We start from the raw sequence: 14,158 nt of genomic DNA, 5'->3' as shown, positions 1-14,158 counted from the left end.
TGTTTCTGATGTTTTTGGCTACTGTGGAGTATAGATCTAACCAGGGTGTAGTACTATTTACTTGTTTGGTTCTGTATTTACCTGTTTTTGAGACAGACAGTTTCATGTAGCCGTGGACTGAACCCATGACGTCGTGAACGTGAGGCAGATGCTGTACCAACAGAGCTAGTCTAAGGCCATTATTTGATTATGTTAAGACAGGGTCTTGTTGAGTAGCTCAGATTGGCCTGAAACTTTTCATCCTCTGGCCCTAGAGTCCCTGCCTCCACATCCAGTTTAGAATTGTTAAGTCATTGCAAGTCACCATCCTTGGGCTTCAGTGAGCCCCCGCCCTTCTCTCTCACCATTTAAGGCCGCGTCTGGTCTGCTGCTGAGTCCCTGCGGACTCCATAAACTCAGCAAAGAAACACAAAGACTGCGAAGTGTCTACACGTGATTGTGCCCTCAAGGGGGCGGGGCTAAGGGCTCCCGGACTCCCTAAAGCCTCAGTGCTCTGGGATCCACATGGCCTCAGGACCAGGTGGCCCAGATGCAGGCGACAGGGAGGCACTGTCAGTCCAGCTGAGCTTCTCCAACAAGCAAGGTTGCAGTGCGACCCTCCTGGGTGCAAACGAGGCTTCCGGGCCACACCAGCCCGTCGCACCTGCTGCCAAAGCTGCTGTTGGGTCCATTTTTGCATCTTGCCATCACTTTTCAATTCACGCTAATCGGCTACATCAAATCTATCTTTAGCTCTGTCTTGTGTTGCCCTGGGTACCGCTCACTTTCCCCGGGCCAGTAGGTCAGAGGGACCGCTCTAAAGCGTCTGAGCTCTCAAGTCTTCGGAGGCGGGGATAAGCACTCCAGGCGGAGGGAACATTCCAGGGGGTGGGGGTGGGGCAGTACGGAAGACTTGTTCTGGAGCGATGACTGTCTGTGGTCAGTGTGTCCGTGCCTCCACGTCTCAAACATTTCAGTACTCTTCCTGGTGAGGAGCACGTGTGCCTACCTGGTTCAATTTCTTTGGTGGGAAGTCCCTTCCCTAATCCAACTGCAGTGCCTCATGCTACAGACATCTTTTGCTGTGTATCTATCTATCTATCCGCGGACACACTGTCCCAGTGGATACAGCGAGGTGCACTAATAGAAGAGGTGTCCGTGAAGGCGAGGGGGTCGGGTCCGGTTCCACTGTCCCCCTATCCGGGGGCCTCCACTCCCGGCCGGGTGAGTCAGCCCCGGGCGGCTCCCGCGTCATTCAGGCCGCTCTGCTCCACGCTATTTCGGGCTCCGGGCGCTATAAATAGAGGCTCTCACAGCCGAGGCGAGCCAGTCCCCCTCTCTGCTCGGGCCCCCTGTGTCCCCGGCCCGCCACGATCGCCGTCACCGCGGCTAAGTTTAGAGGCGGGTGGGGACACCAGCCTGGTCACTGCGGTCCCCCACCCTCGCCACCGCAGGCGGAACCTTTGAGGGTCTCCTGTTGTCCAGTTCTTTTTTTTTTTTTTTTTTTTTTTTGTCCAAGCCCCCAATTCTCCATCCCTTCTGGAGGGCAGAGGGGACCCCTGGTTGATTCGGGAAGAAGAGTAGAGGAGCTTGACCGGGATGTTGAGTGAGAAAAGTGGGATCATTTGAACTCAAAGCCCCAGCGAGTGGGAGGATCTGGATATGCAAAGCTCGGTGCAGAAATTGAACACAGAAAGCAAACCTGGGGATGCTGAAGAACTAGGAGGAGGAACTAGGAGGAACTTTTCCCGCCCTTGAGTAATACAAACGACTCAAAGTCACAGCCGTGGGCGGTCAGGACGCAGGTTGGCTGCGGCACTGATGCTCGCCGCCTTCCCGCTGGGTCCTGAGCATCCCTCGTGGTCCTTCCCATCCGGGCCGAGAATCCGATAATGGCGGGGCGCAGTCGACCCCTGGCGGCAGAGCAGAGAGTTGCAGGCTCAAGACTTGGGATTCCTTCCTTTGCCCTGTGGGAGAAACTGAGTTAGGATTCTCCTTAGCTTGGCGTCCCAGACACGCTCTCGGACATTTCAGAGAATCAGAGACAGGAGTCCTTGTACTTTTTAAAACAAACGACATGTAATTCTATTTTGTTTTATGTGTATGAGTGTCTTGTGTACCTGGTACCTCAGGAGGTCTGAAAAGGGCGTCAGGTCTCCTGGAACTGGAGTCACAGATGGTTGTGAGTGCTGCGAATCGAGTCCTCAGCAAGAGCGGTCACTGTTCTTAACTGCTGAGCTATTTCTCCAGTCTCTGGCTCTTTTTCCATGGGGAGGGGCTAGTCGGATGGGCCTTCCTATGTATGCCTGGCTTATACGGAACTCACTGTACAGATCAGGCTGCCCTCGAACTTGCAGAGATCGCCTGCTTCTGCTTCTCCAGTGCTGGGGTTGACACCAATATGTCCACCGGTTTGGGTGGGCTTTTTGTTTGTTTGTTTGTTTGTTTTGCTGTTGCTCAAGGTCTTGCTTTGTGGCACAGGCTGGAAGTCACTAAGTAGAACACAAGCTAGTTTGGAACTTGCCCCAGTCCTCCTGCCTCAGCGTTCTCAGTGCTGGCTTACAAGCGTGCTGGTGGTTGTCACCACTCACAGCTTTACCCCTTTAACCTCAGCAAATGATTTCAGGTAGAGAAACTAAGGCACCCATTGAGGACTCGCCCCTCAAAGGTTCCGTTTCAGCGCCTGCTTCATAGAACGCACAGTTCTGGCGCGCCCTCTGGAGGCTAGGCGTATGCACGGCACTCTGACTGGCCGTCAAGGGTTACTTACGATTAAATTTAATTAATTAACTAATTTTGAGTCAGGGTCTCATTTTATACCTCTTGCTGACCTGGAACCCACTCTGTAGGTCAGTCTGTTCTCGAACTCACAGAGATCCACCTGTCTCTGCCTTCTGAGTTCTGGGATTAAATGTGTGAGCCATCTCGCCTGACTGTTAACTATTAATAATTCTGTTGTATATCATAGTTCCAAAGACCTTTGGCCATGGCTTAGTAGCAGAGTCTCTGCCTAGAACTCCCAGCGTAGGTATGTGCTTGTATACACACATGCACACATATGCACACACCTCACAACTAGGAAAACATTAAAAAAGACACAGAGGGTTTACATATCATGACCTTAGGGCATGTCTTCTTAATACACGAAGACCAAAAGAAAATGGGGACCACGTTAGTAAATGCATCCAAAAATGGAGAATTAATTTTTAAAGTGTGAACCCGAAGGAAACAATTGCAACCTATGGAAGTGATTACTAACAGCATCAACCCTTAAGTATCACTCCAATAAATGGGCGGTAATGAAAAAGATGCTCATCTCCTCCCCCCCCCGTTTTAATTTTAAAAGCTGTTGAACTGGATTGCTCATTTCGAAAAAAAAAAAAAAAAAAAAAAAACGGGCAAAGGATATGAGCCAGTCTTTGAAAAAAAATAGGCAAAGGAAATGAGCAAGAACACAAAATGCACAAGACCATTAAACTCACAAAACGATACCCCATTTCCTTAGCAATCACAGAACTACAAGTTGGAACGGGGTGAAACTGTCCTTCCAGGAAATGAGTAATACTAAGTCATCCACGGGGCCCCTGGTCTCCGGGCACAGGTGCCCCTTCCTTCAGTAAGCCCGTTCTGACACCCAGGCTGGGTCAGGTGCTCCCCCTAACCCGGTCTCAATGTCCTCTGGGCTCTCCCTTCCCAGCCCTGCCCGCCCTGGGTTGTCCCTGTTTGGGGTAGCAACATGTCTGACTGTCCCACTGGACTTTCTAAGCCCTAAAGAAGTCACAGCTGTCAGCAGCAGTCCGCTCGAGATGCCAGTGGGAAATGGTTTAGCATGAGTGAGTTAATGTGGGCCGGGTCCACCCACACTGACAGGGAGGGTGTCCTCTGTCTCGGTCTCTCACTCTGTCTCTCTGCCTCTGTCTCTCCTCCCCGCTTCCTTTCGCCTCCCCCCTCTCTTTGGTCATCACTGAACCACACCAGGAATCTAGAAAGCGCTCAACAAGGCCCTGGAACAGAACCACTGGAAGTCAAAGACTCCCAGGTACCAAGATCCACACAAGCTTCCACCGGCCCCAAATCACAACGGTCCTCCAGGACCATAGAGAGCAGCGCGAATAGCGTTCTCCGCTCTACCTCCCCTGGGGAGCAGAGAAACGAGCGGAGGGCCAGAAAGGCCGGAAGTGAGTCTAGCCGGGTTGGCGCTGGCCGTGCTGGCGTTGTGTCGCCTCTAGTCCCCCCCCCCGTGGTATTTTCTTCTAGGTGTCGGGAAAAAGCAGGTGAGTTTTGGCTATGCTTAGACTCAGAGACAGGGCCGAGACGGGCAGGATGGGAGGTGGATGGAGGCCTAGGATTGATGATTGGCAGAAGAAGAAGCCAAGCCAATCATTGTGGAGGCCGAGACTAGGCCGAGACTGGGCGGGGCGAACCCATCCAGGCGTCCCCTCTGAGGGCGGGGCCAACTGCCCGGAACGAGTGAGGTGCTGGAGTAATAGACGGGTAGGCGGGTTTATAAGGCTCGTGGACCAATCTAGAGTGGGCCGGAGGAAAGGGGCGGGCCTACGGTGTTGGTCTTCTGGAACCTAAAGCTGTCAAACCGTGCAACCTTTTGGGGGGTGCCGCTGTGAGCCAAGTTTGCCTCTGGAATATGGAAATGCCAACGCCGATGTCGCCATGCCTTTCAGGCCCCAGATGGACCCTGGGAAGGACGAGGAAAGTCGGCCACAGCCCTCAGGACCACCCACCAGGAAAAAGTTTGTTATCCCACTGGAGGAAGATGAAGTGCCTTCTGCAGGGGTAAGGGCGAGGACTTGGGGCTCTTGGGGAATAAAGGGGACAGTAATGGATCCCTGGAACTATGGTGTGACTTTAGGCTTGGGTTACTTTGGAAAAATAGCCTGCGTGCTTTGCAAGCCACGGTTCCCCCGTTGGTAAAATGGCATGGGAGGATGGTTAAGAGAGAGGCTGGCAGCCAGGCAATGGCTGGTGATGGCTTTTGTTGTTTAGTTTGGGTCTTCGGTTGAGTCATATGTTTCTTGGACTAGCCTTGAAATTGATTTGTAGCTAGGGTTGGCCTGGAACCAACCTCTTCAGCAGTTCCTCCCATCTTCACGTCCTAAGTGCTGTAATGACAGCCATGGGCCATCCTGCTGTTTGTTTTAATTTTACACGTGGGGCTGTTTTGTGTGTGCATACATCTGTACACTACATGCATGTAGACCTGCAGAGGCCAGAAAGCATTGGATCCCCTAGAACTGGAAAGAGTGTTGAGCCTCCAAATCTGTGCTCTTAACTGAGAAGCCATCTCTCTAGCCTCTAAAACATGTCTTTACGGTGTGTGTACACATATGAGTGCCATGAAGCCCCTCTGAAGGTCAGAAGATAACCTGTGGGACTTGGTTTTATACTTGTACTGTGTAGATCCTTGGGATTGAACTGAGGTCATGAAGCTGGCAAGTATCTTTACCCAGGAAGCCATCTTGCCTGCCAGTATGCCTGCCTTCTCTCTCTCTTTTCTTTCCGTTCCTTTCCCTTTCCATCTTCCTTCCTTCCTTCCTTGGCAGAGCCTTGCTTTGACCTAAAAGCTTGCAGCAATCCTTCCTCTACCTCTCAGGCGATAGGACATTGCCCATGAGTGTCACCACACTAAACTCTGCCGTGTGTTTTGTGTGACCAGTATTCTGGATTTTCAAGGTGTGAATTTAGATCTGACCTTTTTCTGTTGTTTTATTTTGTTTTGTTTTTACATTTATTTTTCTAGTGTGGGTGGGTGGGGGGCACTTGTCAGGGCATCTGTGGAGGCCAGTTCTCTCCTCCCACCTGGCAACTTTCGGGCTTCAAGCCTAGGATGCCAAGCAACACCGCAACACCATACACTGAGCCATCTCCCTGGCTCTGGATCTGACATTTAAGAATTGGAAATCAATCAATCACTCTATCTATCTATCTATCTATCTATCTATCTATCTATCTATCTATCTATCTATGTTTTTTGAGACACGGTTTTCTTTGTGTAGCTTTGGCTGTTCTGGATCTCTGTAGCCCAGGCTGGATCTCTGTAGCCCAGGCTGGATCTCTGTAGCCCAGGCTGACCTGGAGCTCAGAGATCTGCCTTTCTCTGCCTTCCAAGTGCTAGGATTAAAGGTGTGTGCCCACCACCTTCACAAAAGAGAAATCGATACCCTAGAGAGATGGCTCAGCAATAAATGCCCTGGTTGCTTTTGCAGGGGAGCCAGGTTCAGTCCCCCAGCACCCACATGGTTGCTCACAACCGGCTGTAATTCCAGTTCCAGGGCATCCAATGCCCTCTTTTGACCACTGAGGACAACGGAGAATGTACATGGTACATGTATATACATGTAGGTGAAGCACTCAATACTAATAAAATAAGAATCTAAAACCTTTTATAAAGGAAATATGGAGGCTGAGAGATGAGGCACCCACTGAGGTCGCCTGTGCCGTCTTCAGTTTTTTTTTTTTTTTTTGAGATCGGCATTAAATTTATGAGGCATCAATGCCCATCACTGAAGTCTTAAAAAAAAAACAAAAATTAAGATCTTCTGCTTTTCTAGGGGATCCAGATTTGGTTCATGGTCCCATGTCAGACAGCTCACAATCAGTTACCTGTAAGTCCAGCTCCAGGGATCCCACACCGTCTTCTGGCGTCTGTGGCCACAGTCAGCTGCACACGTATGGCATACACACGTAGACACATAACACATGAATAAAAACAAGTAAATCTTAAGAAAGAAATCCGCGTCCGGCATGTTGGTAAACACCTCTCATCCCAGCACTGGGGATGCTGAGGCAGGAGGACCGTCACAAGTTCCCGGCTAGCCTGAGCTACATAGCGAGATTCTGATTCAAAAACAAGGCACAACATGCCAGGTGTGGTGGTGCACGCCTTTAATCCCAACACTTGGGAGGCAGAGGCAGGCAGATCTCTGAGCTCCAGGCCAGCCTGGGCTGCACAGAGAAACCCTGTCTCAAAAAACTAACCACCACCGCCACAGGGGGAAAAAATCCTTTGACATCTCTTGAAGGATCTGGCTGCGAGAAGTAGTAAGGGATTGGGCCATGGGGGCAACTGAATGGAGGGGAAACCAGTCCAGAGGCTCTGAGGTGAGCAAGCCTGAGGCGGGGCCTGGGGCGGGGCCTGGGCAGAGCGAGGCGGGGCGCTGTGCACACTGGAGGTGTGCGTCCAGAGGTAAAGTATATAGGGACAGCCTAGAGCATCGCGACTTCCGCCTCTTTAGTGCTGGGATGACAGGGGTACACTACTGTGCCTGGCTCACAGAGGGCTTCTGTGCTCAAGCACACACTTAACCAACTTGAGCCATCGCCCTAGCCCTTGTTCGTAGTCCGGAGAAGCATCTGGAAGGAGTGTGATGAGAGTCAGAGGAGGGGTTCGTTCCAGTGCTCTTTCCCCACCCCCAGTCCTCCATTTTTCCACAGGCCAAGTCATTATTCAGATCGTCTCGGAACCCCACTGCCCCGGCAACCTCAGCCCACCAGGCCCCTCCGTCGTATGCCGAGTACGCCATCGCCCAGCCTCCAGGAGGAGCTGGTGAGGCAGAACCCGCAGGCTCTGAACCTGCAACAAGAGAGAACCCCAACCAGCCCCTGAAAACAGGAACAAAATCCAATAGCATCATCGTGAGCCCGCGGCAGGTGAGAACAGGAAGTGGGGTGCTGGGGGTTCTGGTGGGAAACCCTGTTTGAGGGGTTACTGTTGGGAGGGGTGGAAGGAGGCCTGAGGTTCATGCTCCGTTTATTCATCCCTTCCTTATGCGTTGATCACTTTGTTCATTAATTCCTGCATTTATTCATTCATATACACATCCCTTCATCCATTCACTCAGTCATACCTTCAATTATTCCTTCCTATAGATACCCCACCATTCATGCATTTGTCCATGGGTTTGTGGGTTCAGGGTACCCCACCCCCACCCCACTGCTAGGGCTGTCACTCTGTTTAGGCAGCTCGGCTCCTGTCCCCAGGTCTGTTCACCTCCTTAGAACCTGTAGGGAGAACCTCTCTAGTCACTGAATTCCAAGCTACGTAGCCCAGGCTGGCCTCAAACTCAGAGACCTACCTTTGTCTGCCTCCTGAGTGCTGGGATTAAAGGCATGAGCCACTATGCCCAGCCTCCTGCCCAGCTTTATGGTGAAGGATTTTCACACCTGGGGTAGCTTGAATAAATTACTTTGTGCATTCATTCATTGCTTCCTCCGTGTGTTAAGTCTTCCATTTATTTAATGCCTAGAGTGTCAAGGCATGGGAAGGGGCGTGGCCTGGAGCTTCCGCAGCCTCTGGGAACGCCCATGCTTAGGGAAGCCTTTGAAACCCGTCCTTTTGGGTTATGGTAGATCACGACATAGGAGCCACTATGAGTCACCCAGGAGAACACACGGTGCTGCCCTCCCTCGGGAGTCCCTTGGCCCTTAAGAAGTCCATGCTAGATACTATCTGTGAGTCAGGAAATTCCAGAAATTTCAGGAACCCGGGTCAGGGTGCATGTAGCAGATACCCACAAGGCTTCAGGAGCGGCATATCTGGCATATCTGGGGCAGAGTCCGTAAGAACCTAGGCCAGGCCGGGCCTCTGCTGTGTCCCAGCCCAGCGACCGTAGGTGCTGGGTGCCTCCTAGATGGATTAGCCCTCAGGTTGCCTGGATACTGTCAGTCTTGGACTGTTGAGGATGTTCCTGGAGCGGAGGAGGGACCTGGAGAGGGACCTTCTGGGGGACTGGGGAGCCATGGCAGAGCTTAGACAATACTGCCGATCATGACTTGTCAGGTGGCCTCAGCCAGGGAGGCACTGTGGTGGTAGAGGAAGCGTGTGGACAAGGCCCAGATTCAACCAGAGAAGAAGGGGAAAGAAAGATGCAGGACCAGCCTGGACACTAATGTGGGACGCTCCCTGGGAGGGGCAGTGTGGATGTTGCTAAGGTTGCAGTGAGGACTGTCGACCAGCAGACAAGAGGACGGATTGACACTAGGACAGAGGCTAAAGGGGAGTCTGGGAGACTGTGGTAAAGGGAGAGGGTGAACATTCAGATTCCAGGCTGAGGAAAGGGACCAACCTTCACCTTAGCCCAAGGGTCACCCCAATAAGCAGCTTCTGCCTTTCTCTTTGACAGAGGGGCAACCCTGTGTTGAAGTTTGTGCGCAATGTGCCCTGGGAATTTGGTGAGGTGATTCCTGATTATGTGCTGGGCCAGAGCACCTGTGCCCTTTTCCTCAGGTGAGCTCCAGGGGCTTGGGGGGGGGGGGCTGTTCCACTATTTTGACATTTTGAGCTACTGAGTGGAAAAAATGGGGTTCAGTGTTGTAAGCTCTGGGCCTGTGCATGGCTCTGTGTTAAGGAAGTGGTTGTGGCTGTCAGTTACCCAGACCAAGAGTAGCTGGGTCTGGAGGTTGGGGCCTGGACTTCTGTATCTGAGGGAGGAGGGCTGGACCTGATTTGAGGGAAGAAGCAAAGTGTCCCGTCCTCCAGAATACTACAGCTGTCCCCTTTGCTGTACTAATGGGTCCCGACCTCTGCACACCAGTGAGGTATACAAGGAAGTCTGGAGCCTCAGGGATATTGAGACGCTCAACTTGTCCCCTTTTCTGTCTCCGTCAGCCTCCGCTACCACAACCTCCACCCAGACTACATCCATGAACGGCTGCAGAGCCTGGGGAAGAGCTTCGCCCTGCGTGTGCTGCTGGTCCAGGTGGATGTGGTAAGCAGGGCTGCCACGCTGGCTTCATGCTTCGTACTCTGTAGCACGGAGAGATCACGCGTGGGCTAACAAATGCCTTTTAAGACAAAGTGGCTTAGGGCCTCAGTGTGGAATGGATTTTTACTGAAGCAAAAATTGCCCCCAATCTTCTGAAAGCCTATGTGGGCTGGAAGGGAAAGTTGTCTAGAGCCAGATGGGGTAATGTGTTCCTGCCAGCTGATCCCAGCACTCTGGAGGCTCAGGCAAGACAGTCATGAGTTCCTCAGACAGTCTGGGCTCCAAAGTGAGACTGACTCAAAACAAATAGGATTTGCTCAGCAGGAGAGCACCTGCTTAGAATCCCCCAGTGAGGAGCTGGGGGCATGGCTCAGTGGTAGAGCCCCTGCCTAGAATCCCCCAGTGAGGGGCTGGGGGTGTGGCTCAGTGGTAGAGCCCCTGCCTAGAATCCCCCAGTGAGGGGCTGGGGGCGTGGCTCAGTGGTAGAGCCCCTGCCTAGAATCCCCCAGTGAGGGGCTGGGGGCGTGGCTCAGTGGTAGAGCCCCTGCCTAGAATCCCCCAGTGAGGGGTTGAGGGCGTGGCTCAGTGGTGGAGCCCCTGCCTAGAATCCCCCAGTGAGGGGCTGGGGGCGTGGCTCAGTGGTAGAGCCCCTGCCTAGAATCCCCCAGTGAGGGGCTGGGGGCGTGGCTCAGTGGTAGAGTCCCTGCCTAGAATCCCCCAGTGAGGGGTTGAGGGCGTGGCTCAGTGGTGGAGCCCCTGCCTAGAATCCCCCAGTGAGGGGCTGGGGGCATGGCTCAGTGGTGGAGCCCCTGCCTAGGATCACCCAATGATGGGCTGGGGGCGTGGCTCAGTGGTAGAGCCCCTGCCTAGCACATAGGAGGCTCTTTGGTTTAATTGAAGGTGTGTGTGTGTGTGTGTGCGCGTGTGCACGTGTGCACGTGTGCACACTCGTATGCATAGGAATGAGCACATACACTCAGAAGTCGGCAGCTTTTGGGGGTTCTCCTCCTATGTGGATTTTGGGGATTGGATCCAGTGCTCAGGCTTGAAATCAGGTGCCTTCACCCCCTGAGGGGAGAGATGCCTGTGAAAGATCCACATCTACTGTGGGATTTTTAGGGGGAAGTTTTCTCACTGGGGCCTGGGGCACCACACCTGGCTTTTATCCGTGCTGGGAATGAACTCGGGTCCTGTGGCTTTGCTGACAGTGCTGTCTCTCCCCAGCCCAGCTCCCTGCTGTGACTTTCTTCTCTTCCAGAAAGATCCCCAGCAGGCTCTCAAGGAGCTGGCGAAGATGTGCATCTTGGCTGACTGCACCCTGGTCCTGGCCTGGAGGTGAGACACATCCCTGCACCCTCACCCCATCCCTGGGCACCAGCTAAGGCAGCCTGTGTAGTGGCAGTGGTTTCTAAGCCAGGCGTGGTGACACAAGCCTAAAATCCCAGCACTGAGAAGGCCAAGGCCAGGGCAGGTCCAGAGTTCTAGGCTAGCGTGGGCTAATATACCAGAGGCCAGCTATGTGCATGTTAGACCCAATTGAAATCATTCTGTGTCTAGTGTTTCTGGCTTGTTCTGTTTCCCAGAGTCTCCATAGCCAAGGCTATCCCAAAATACAACAGTCTGCCTGCCTCTGCCTCCTGAGGGCCAGGATTGAATGTGCCACCACATCTGTGTCCATTTCTCCATCTCTAGAGGTGATTGGATTGGCTCACTAACCAAACAACAAATAGTTGATTTGGGAAAGAAAAAAAAAAAAAAAAAAAAAAAAGACATCCCTACCTCATACCATAAGTAAAATTAAACCCTAGTAAATTAATAGCTTTCAACTTAGAAAGACACACTTCAGTAAGAGTATTGGCGAGCACTCGGGCTAGCTCTGTTGACTGCCTCACGATGCAGGAGCCCTGTGTTCTTTTACTACACTGCAAAAATCTGGCTTCACGGCTCACCTGCAATCCCAGCACTCGGGAAATGGAGACCGGGGATCAGAAGGTCTGCAAAACCTTTAGCTAAGGAAGCAATTCATTTATTTGGTTTTGTTTTTTTTTTTGTTTTTTTGTTTTTTTTTTTGAGGCATGTTTTTTTCTGTGTGGCATCTGGCTGTTCTGCAATTCACTCTGTAGACCAGGGTGGCCTCGAACTCACAGAGATCCTCCTGCCTCTGCCTCCCAAGTACTGGGATTAAAGGTGTGTGCCACCACTGCCAGGCTAAGTAAGTTTAAAGCCAGGTTGGAATACATGAAACCCTGTCTCAGGAAGAGAGAAAGAACTCTTAAGTCAGCACTTGGTATGCTGAGGCAGGAGGATCAATTCAATGCTAGGCAGGGATACATAGTGAGACTTTGTAATGGTAGAAGGAACTCTAGAAGGGAGATGGGGGTGTGGCTCAGTGGTAGAGCCCCTGCCTAGAATCCCCCATGGAGGGGCTGGGGGCGTGGCTCAGTGGTAGAATGTCTAGCATGAGCAAAATAATAAACATGTGAGAACCCACCCCCTGGGCTTCCTGCTGAGGGCAGGAGTCAGGGCTGGGATTGGCCTAGCTTTTGTCTGAGGAACCCCGAATGATGGCCCTCTCACCATGTTTGACACATGTCCTGTTACCCAGTGCAGAGGAAGCAGGGCGGTACCTAGAGACCTACAAGGCGTATGAGCAGAAGCCGGCTGACCTCCTTATGGAAAAGCTGGAACAGAACTTTCTATTACGGGTGAGACCGCCGCTTCTTGTCCTTCTGTACCTTCTGATTCCGTAATGGCTTCTGGGTTGAGCAAGTCCATCCATGACAAGGCATTTCTTCCCTGCCCAGTCCTCCCTCATCTCCTCCCGCCTTGGAGGGTCTTTTCAGTACAAACCAGACCCTGCCTCCCTTAGCTCTGAGCCCCAGCCTGCCCTCAGCACCTATGATCCTTTTCTCTCTGCTGGAATCCATGTTTCCCATGCCAGCTCTGATGCTGCCTCCTATCCCCTCAGCCTAGTGGCCCAGAGTGGCATCCTGACCCTGCTGTGACTGCAGCACCCCACCACCACTCAGGGGCCACTCCCGGTTGTTACTTTATAAATGAATTGAAGCTTTTCATCTGTAAAGAGGGATTCTACAGTTCCTTCTGCGTATCCTGGGCTCTGGGAAGTGAACTTGGGTCCTGTGGAGGACTGGGTGAATTTGTAATCAAGGAACCATCTCTTCAGCCCTATTTTCGTTGTTTCTGAAGAGCATCGCTGGGGACCAGGCTGGCCTTGAACTTGTGGGAATCCTCCTGCGCCTGCTTTCTAAGTACTACACTCATAGGCTGCCACTATGCCCAGCACCCAAGAAAACATCCTCTTTCCCTTCCAGGCCACCGAGTGTCTGACCACAGTGAAATCTGTGAACAAGACCGACAGCCAGACCCTCCTGGCTACATTTGGAGTAAGAGGCCCCCTGGGTACCCCTTCTTGACCGCCCTATGGCCCACACCTCCCCCAGGGACACTCTGGGCCCCCCTGCAGCTGGGACAGGTAAGGGTTAGAGGACACTGTCCTGACCTTGAGTCTACCTTTCAGTCCCTGGAACAGCTCATCACTGCATCGAGGGAGGATCTAGCCTTGTGCCCAGGCCTGGGCCCCCAAAAGGTAATTCTAGGGGGATGCTATAGGGGTTGAGGTACAGGAATGATCCCCAAATCAATGAACCTTACTTAGCCTTTGAAGCTCTATTAAGTGGCCATTGTTTTAGACAGGGTCTTTCCATACATAGCTCTGGTGGCCTGAATCTCACTATAAACCAGGCAAAGCCTGAACTCAGAGCTCTGCCACTGACTTCTGGATCACAGGCGTAAGCCACCACTTTAAAAGGCTCCGCAAATTTTCTTTTCCTGTGGGGCTGGAAATGCCGTGAGTTGGTAGAGTGCTTGCTTAGCATGTGCAAAGCCATGGCGGATCCCAGCACTGGCAGGTCAGCATGGTGAGCATGTGCATACAGCAGCCGCATGAGGCAGGAGGATCAAAGGTTGAGTTCAAAGCCATCCTTGGCCACACAGCTGGCCAGGCAGCCCAGGATGCTTGACCGATGTCTCAAAATCAAGTAAGACTTTCTGTTGCTTTGGTTTACTTAGTGTGGCTGAAGTTGGCTTTGCACTTGGTTCTCCTGCCCCAGCCTCCCAAGTGCTGGATTAAAGGTGCAGAGCACCACCACCCAGCCAGTGAACTCTTTAGGTCCATTACATACTCCTCCCGGCCAGCCTCAAGCAGAACCCACACAGCCAAAGCTCCTCAACCAGGAGAGTAAGAGACAGAACCCTGCACCAAACAGCATCTTTAATGACAAGTTCTCGTCTCCCCTTACCCTCAGGCCCGCAGGCTCTTTGAAGTACTACACGAACCCTTCCTCAAAGTGCCTCGATGACCGAGGCCCAGAGTCACAATAAAGCATTTCCGTGCCCAGGCTCTTGTGGTTGTGTGTTTGCTTAGGGGGCAGGGAACATCT

At 52.4% G+C, this 14,158-nt stretch overlaps 1 protein-coding gene across 3 annotated transcripts; it reads left to right on the top strand.

The window, feature by feature from the left end:
- Positions 1-4,158: 4,158 nt before the first annotated feature.
- Positions 4,159-14,116, top strand: ERCC1 (ERCC excision repair 1, endonuclease non-catalytic subunit). 3 transcript variants are annotated; one of them, XM_080908998.1, is made up of 10 exons: positions 4,159-4,253; positions 4,659-4,770; positions 7,429-7,644; positions 9,117-9,220; positions 9,602-9,701; positions 10,957-11,033; positions 12,304-12,403; positions 13,031-13,102; positions 13,237-13,305; positions 14,024-14,116. In XM_080908998.1, exons 2-10 carry the CDS (start codon positions 4,666-4,668, stop codon positions 14,075-14,077), a joined length of 897 nt encoding a protein of 298 aa, XP_080765124.1. In that variant the 5' UTR covers positions 4,159-4,253; positions 4,659-4,665; the 3' UTR covers positions 14,078-14,116. The 3 variants fall into 3 exon arrangements, with proteins under 3 accessions (XP_080765124.1, XP_080765125.1, XP_080765123.1); XM_080908999.1 differs by lacking the exon at positions 4,159-4,253 and having other exon boundaries at positions 4,641-4,770; positions 10,961-11,033; positions 12,309-12,403; XM_080908997.1 differs by lacking the exon at positions 4,159-4,253 and having other exon boundaries at positions 4,641-4,770.
- The last annotated feature ends 42 nt before the right edge of the window (positions 14,117-14,158 follow it).

This window comes from Micromys minutus, assembly GCF_963924665.1.
Source record: "Micromys minutus genome assembly, chromosome: 32".
Classification (NCBI taxonomy): domain Eukaryota; kingdom Metazoa; phylum Chordata; class Mammalia; order Rodentia; family Muridae; genus Micromys; species Micromys minutus.
Note: the sequence above shows the minus strand (reverse complement) of the source record. Positions and strands in the feature narration are given on the sequence as shown.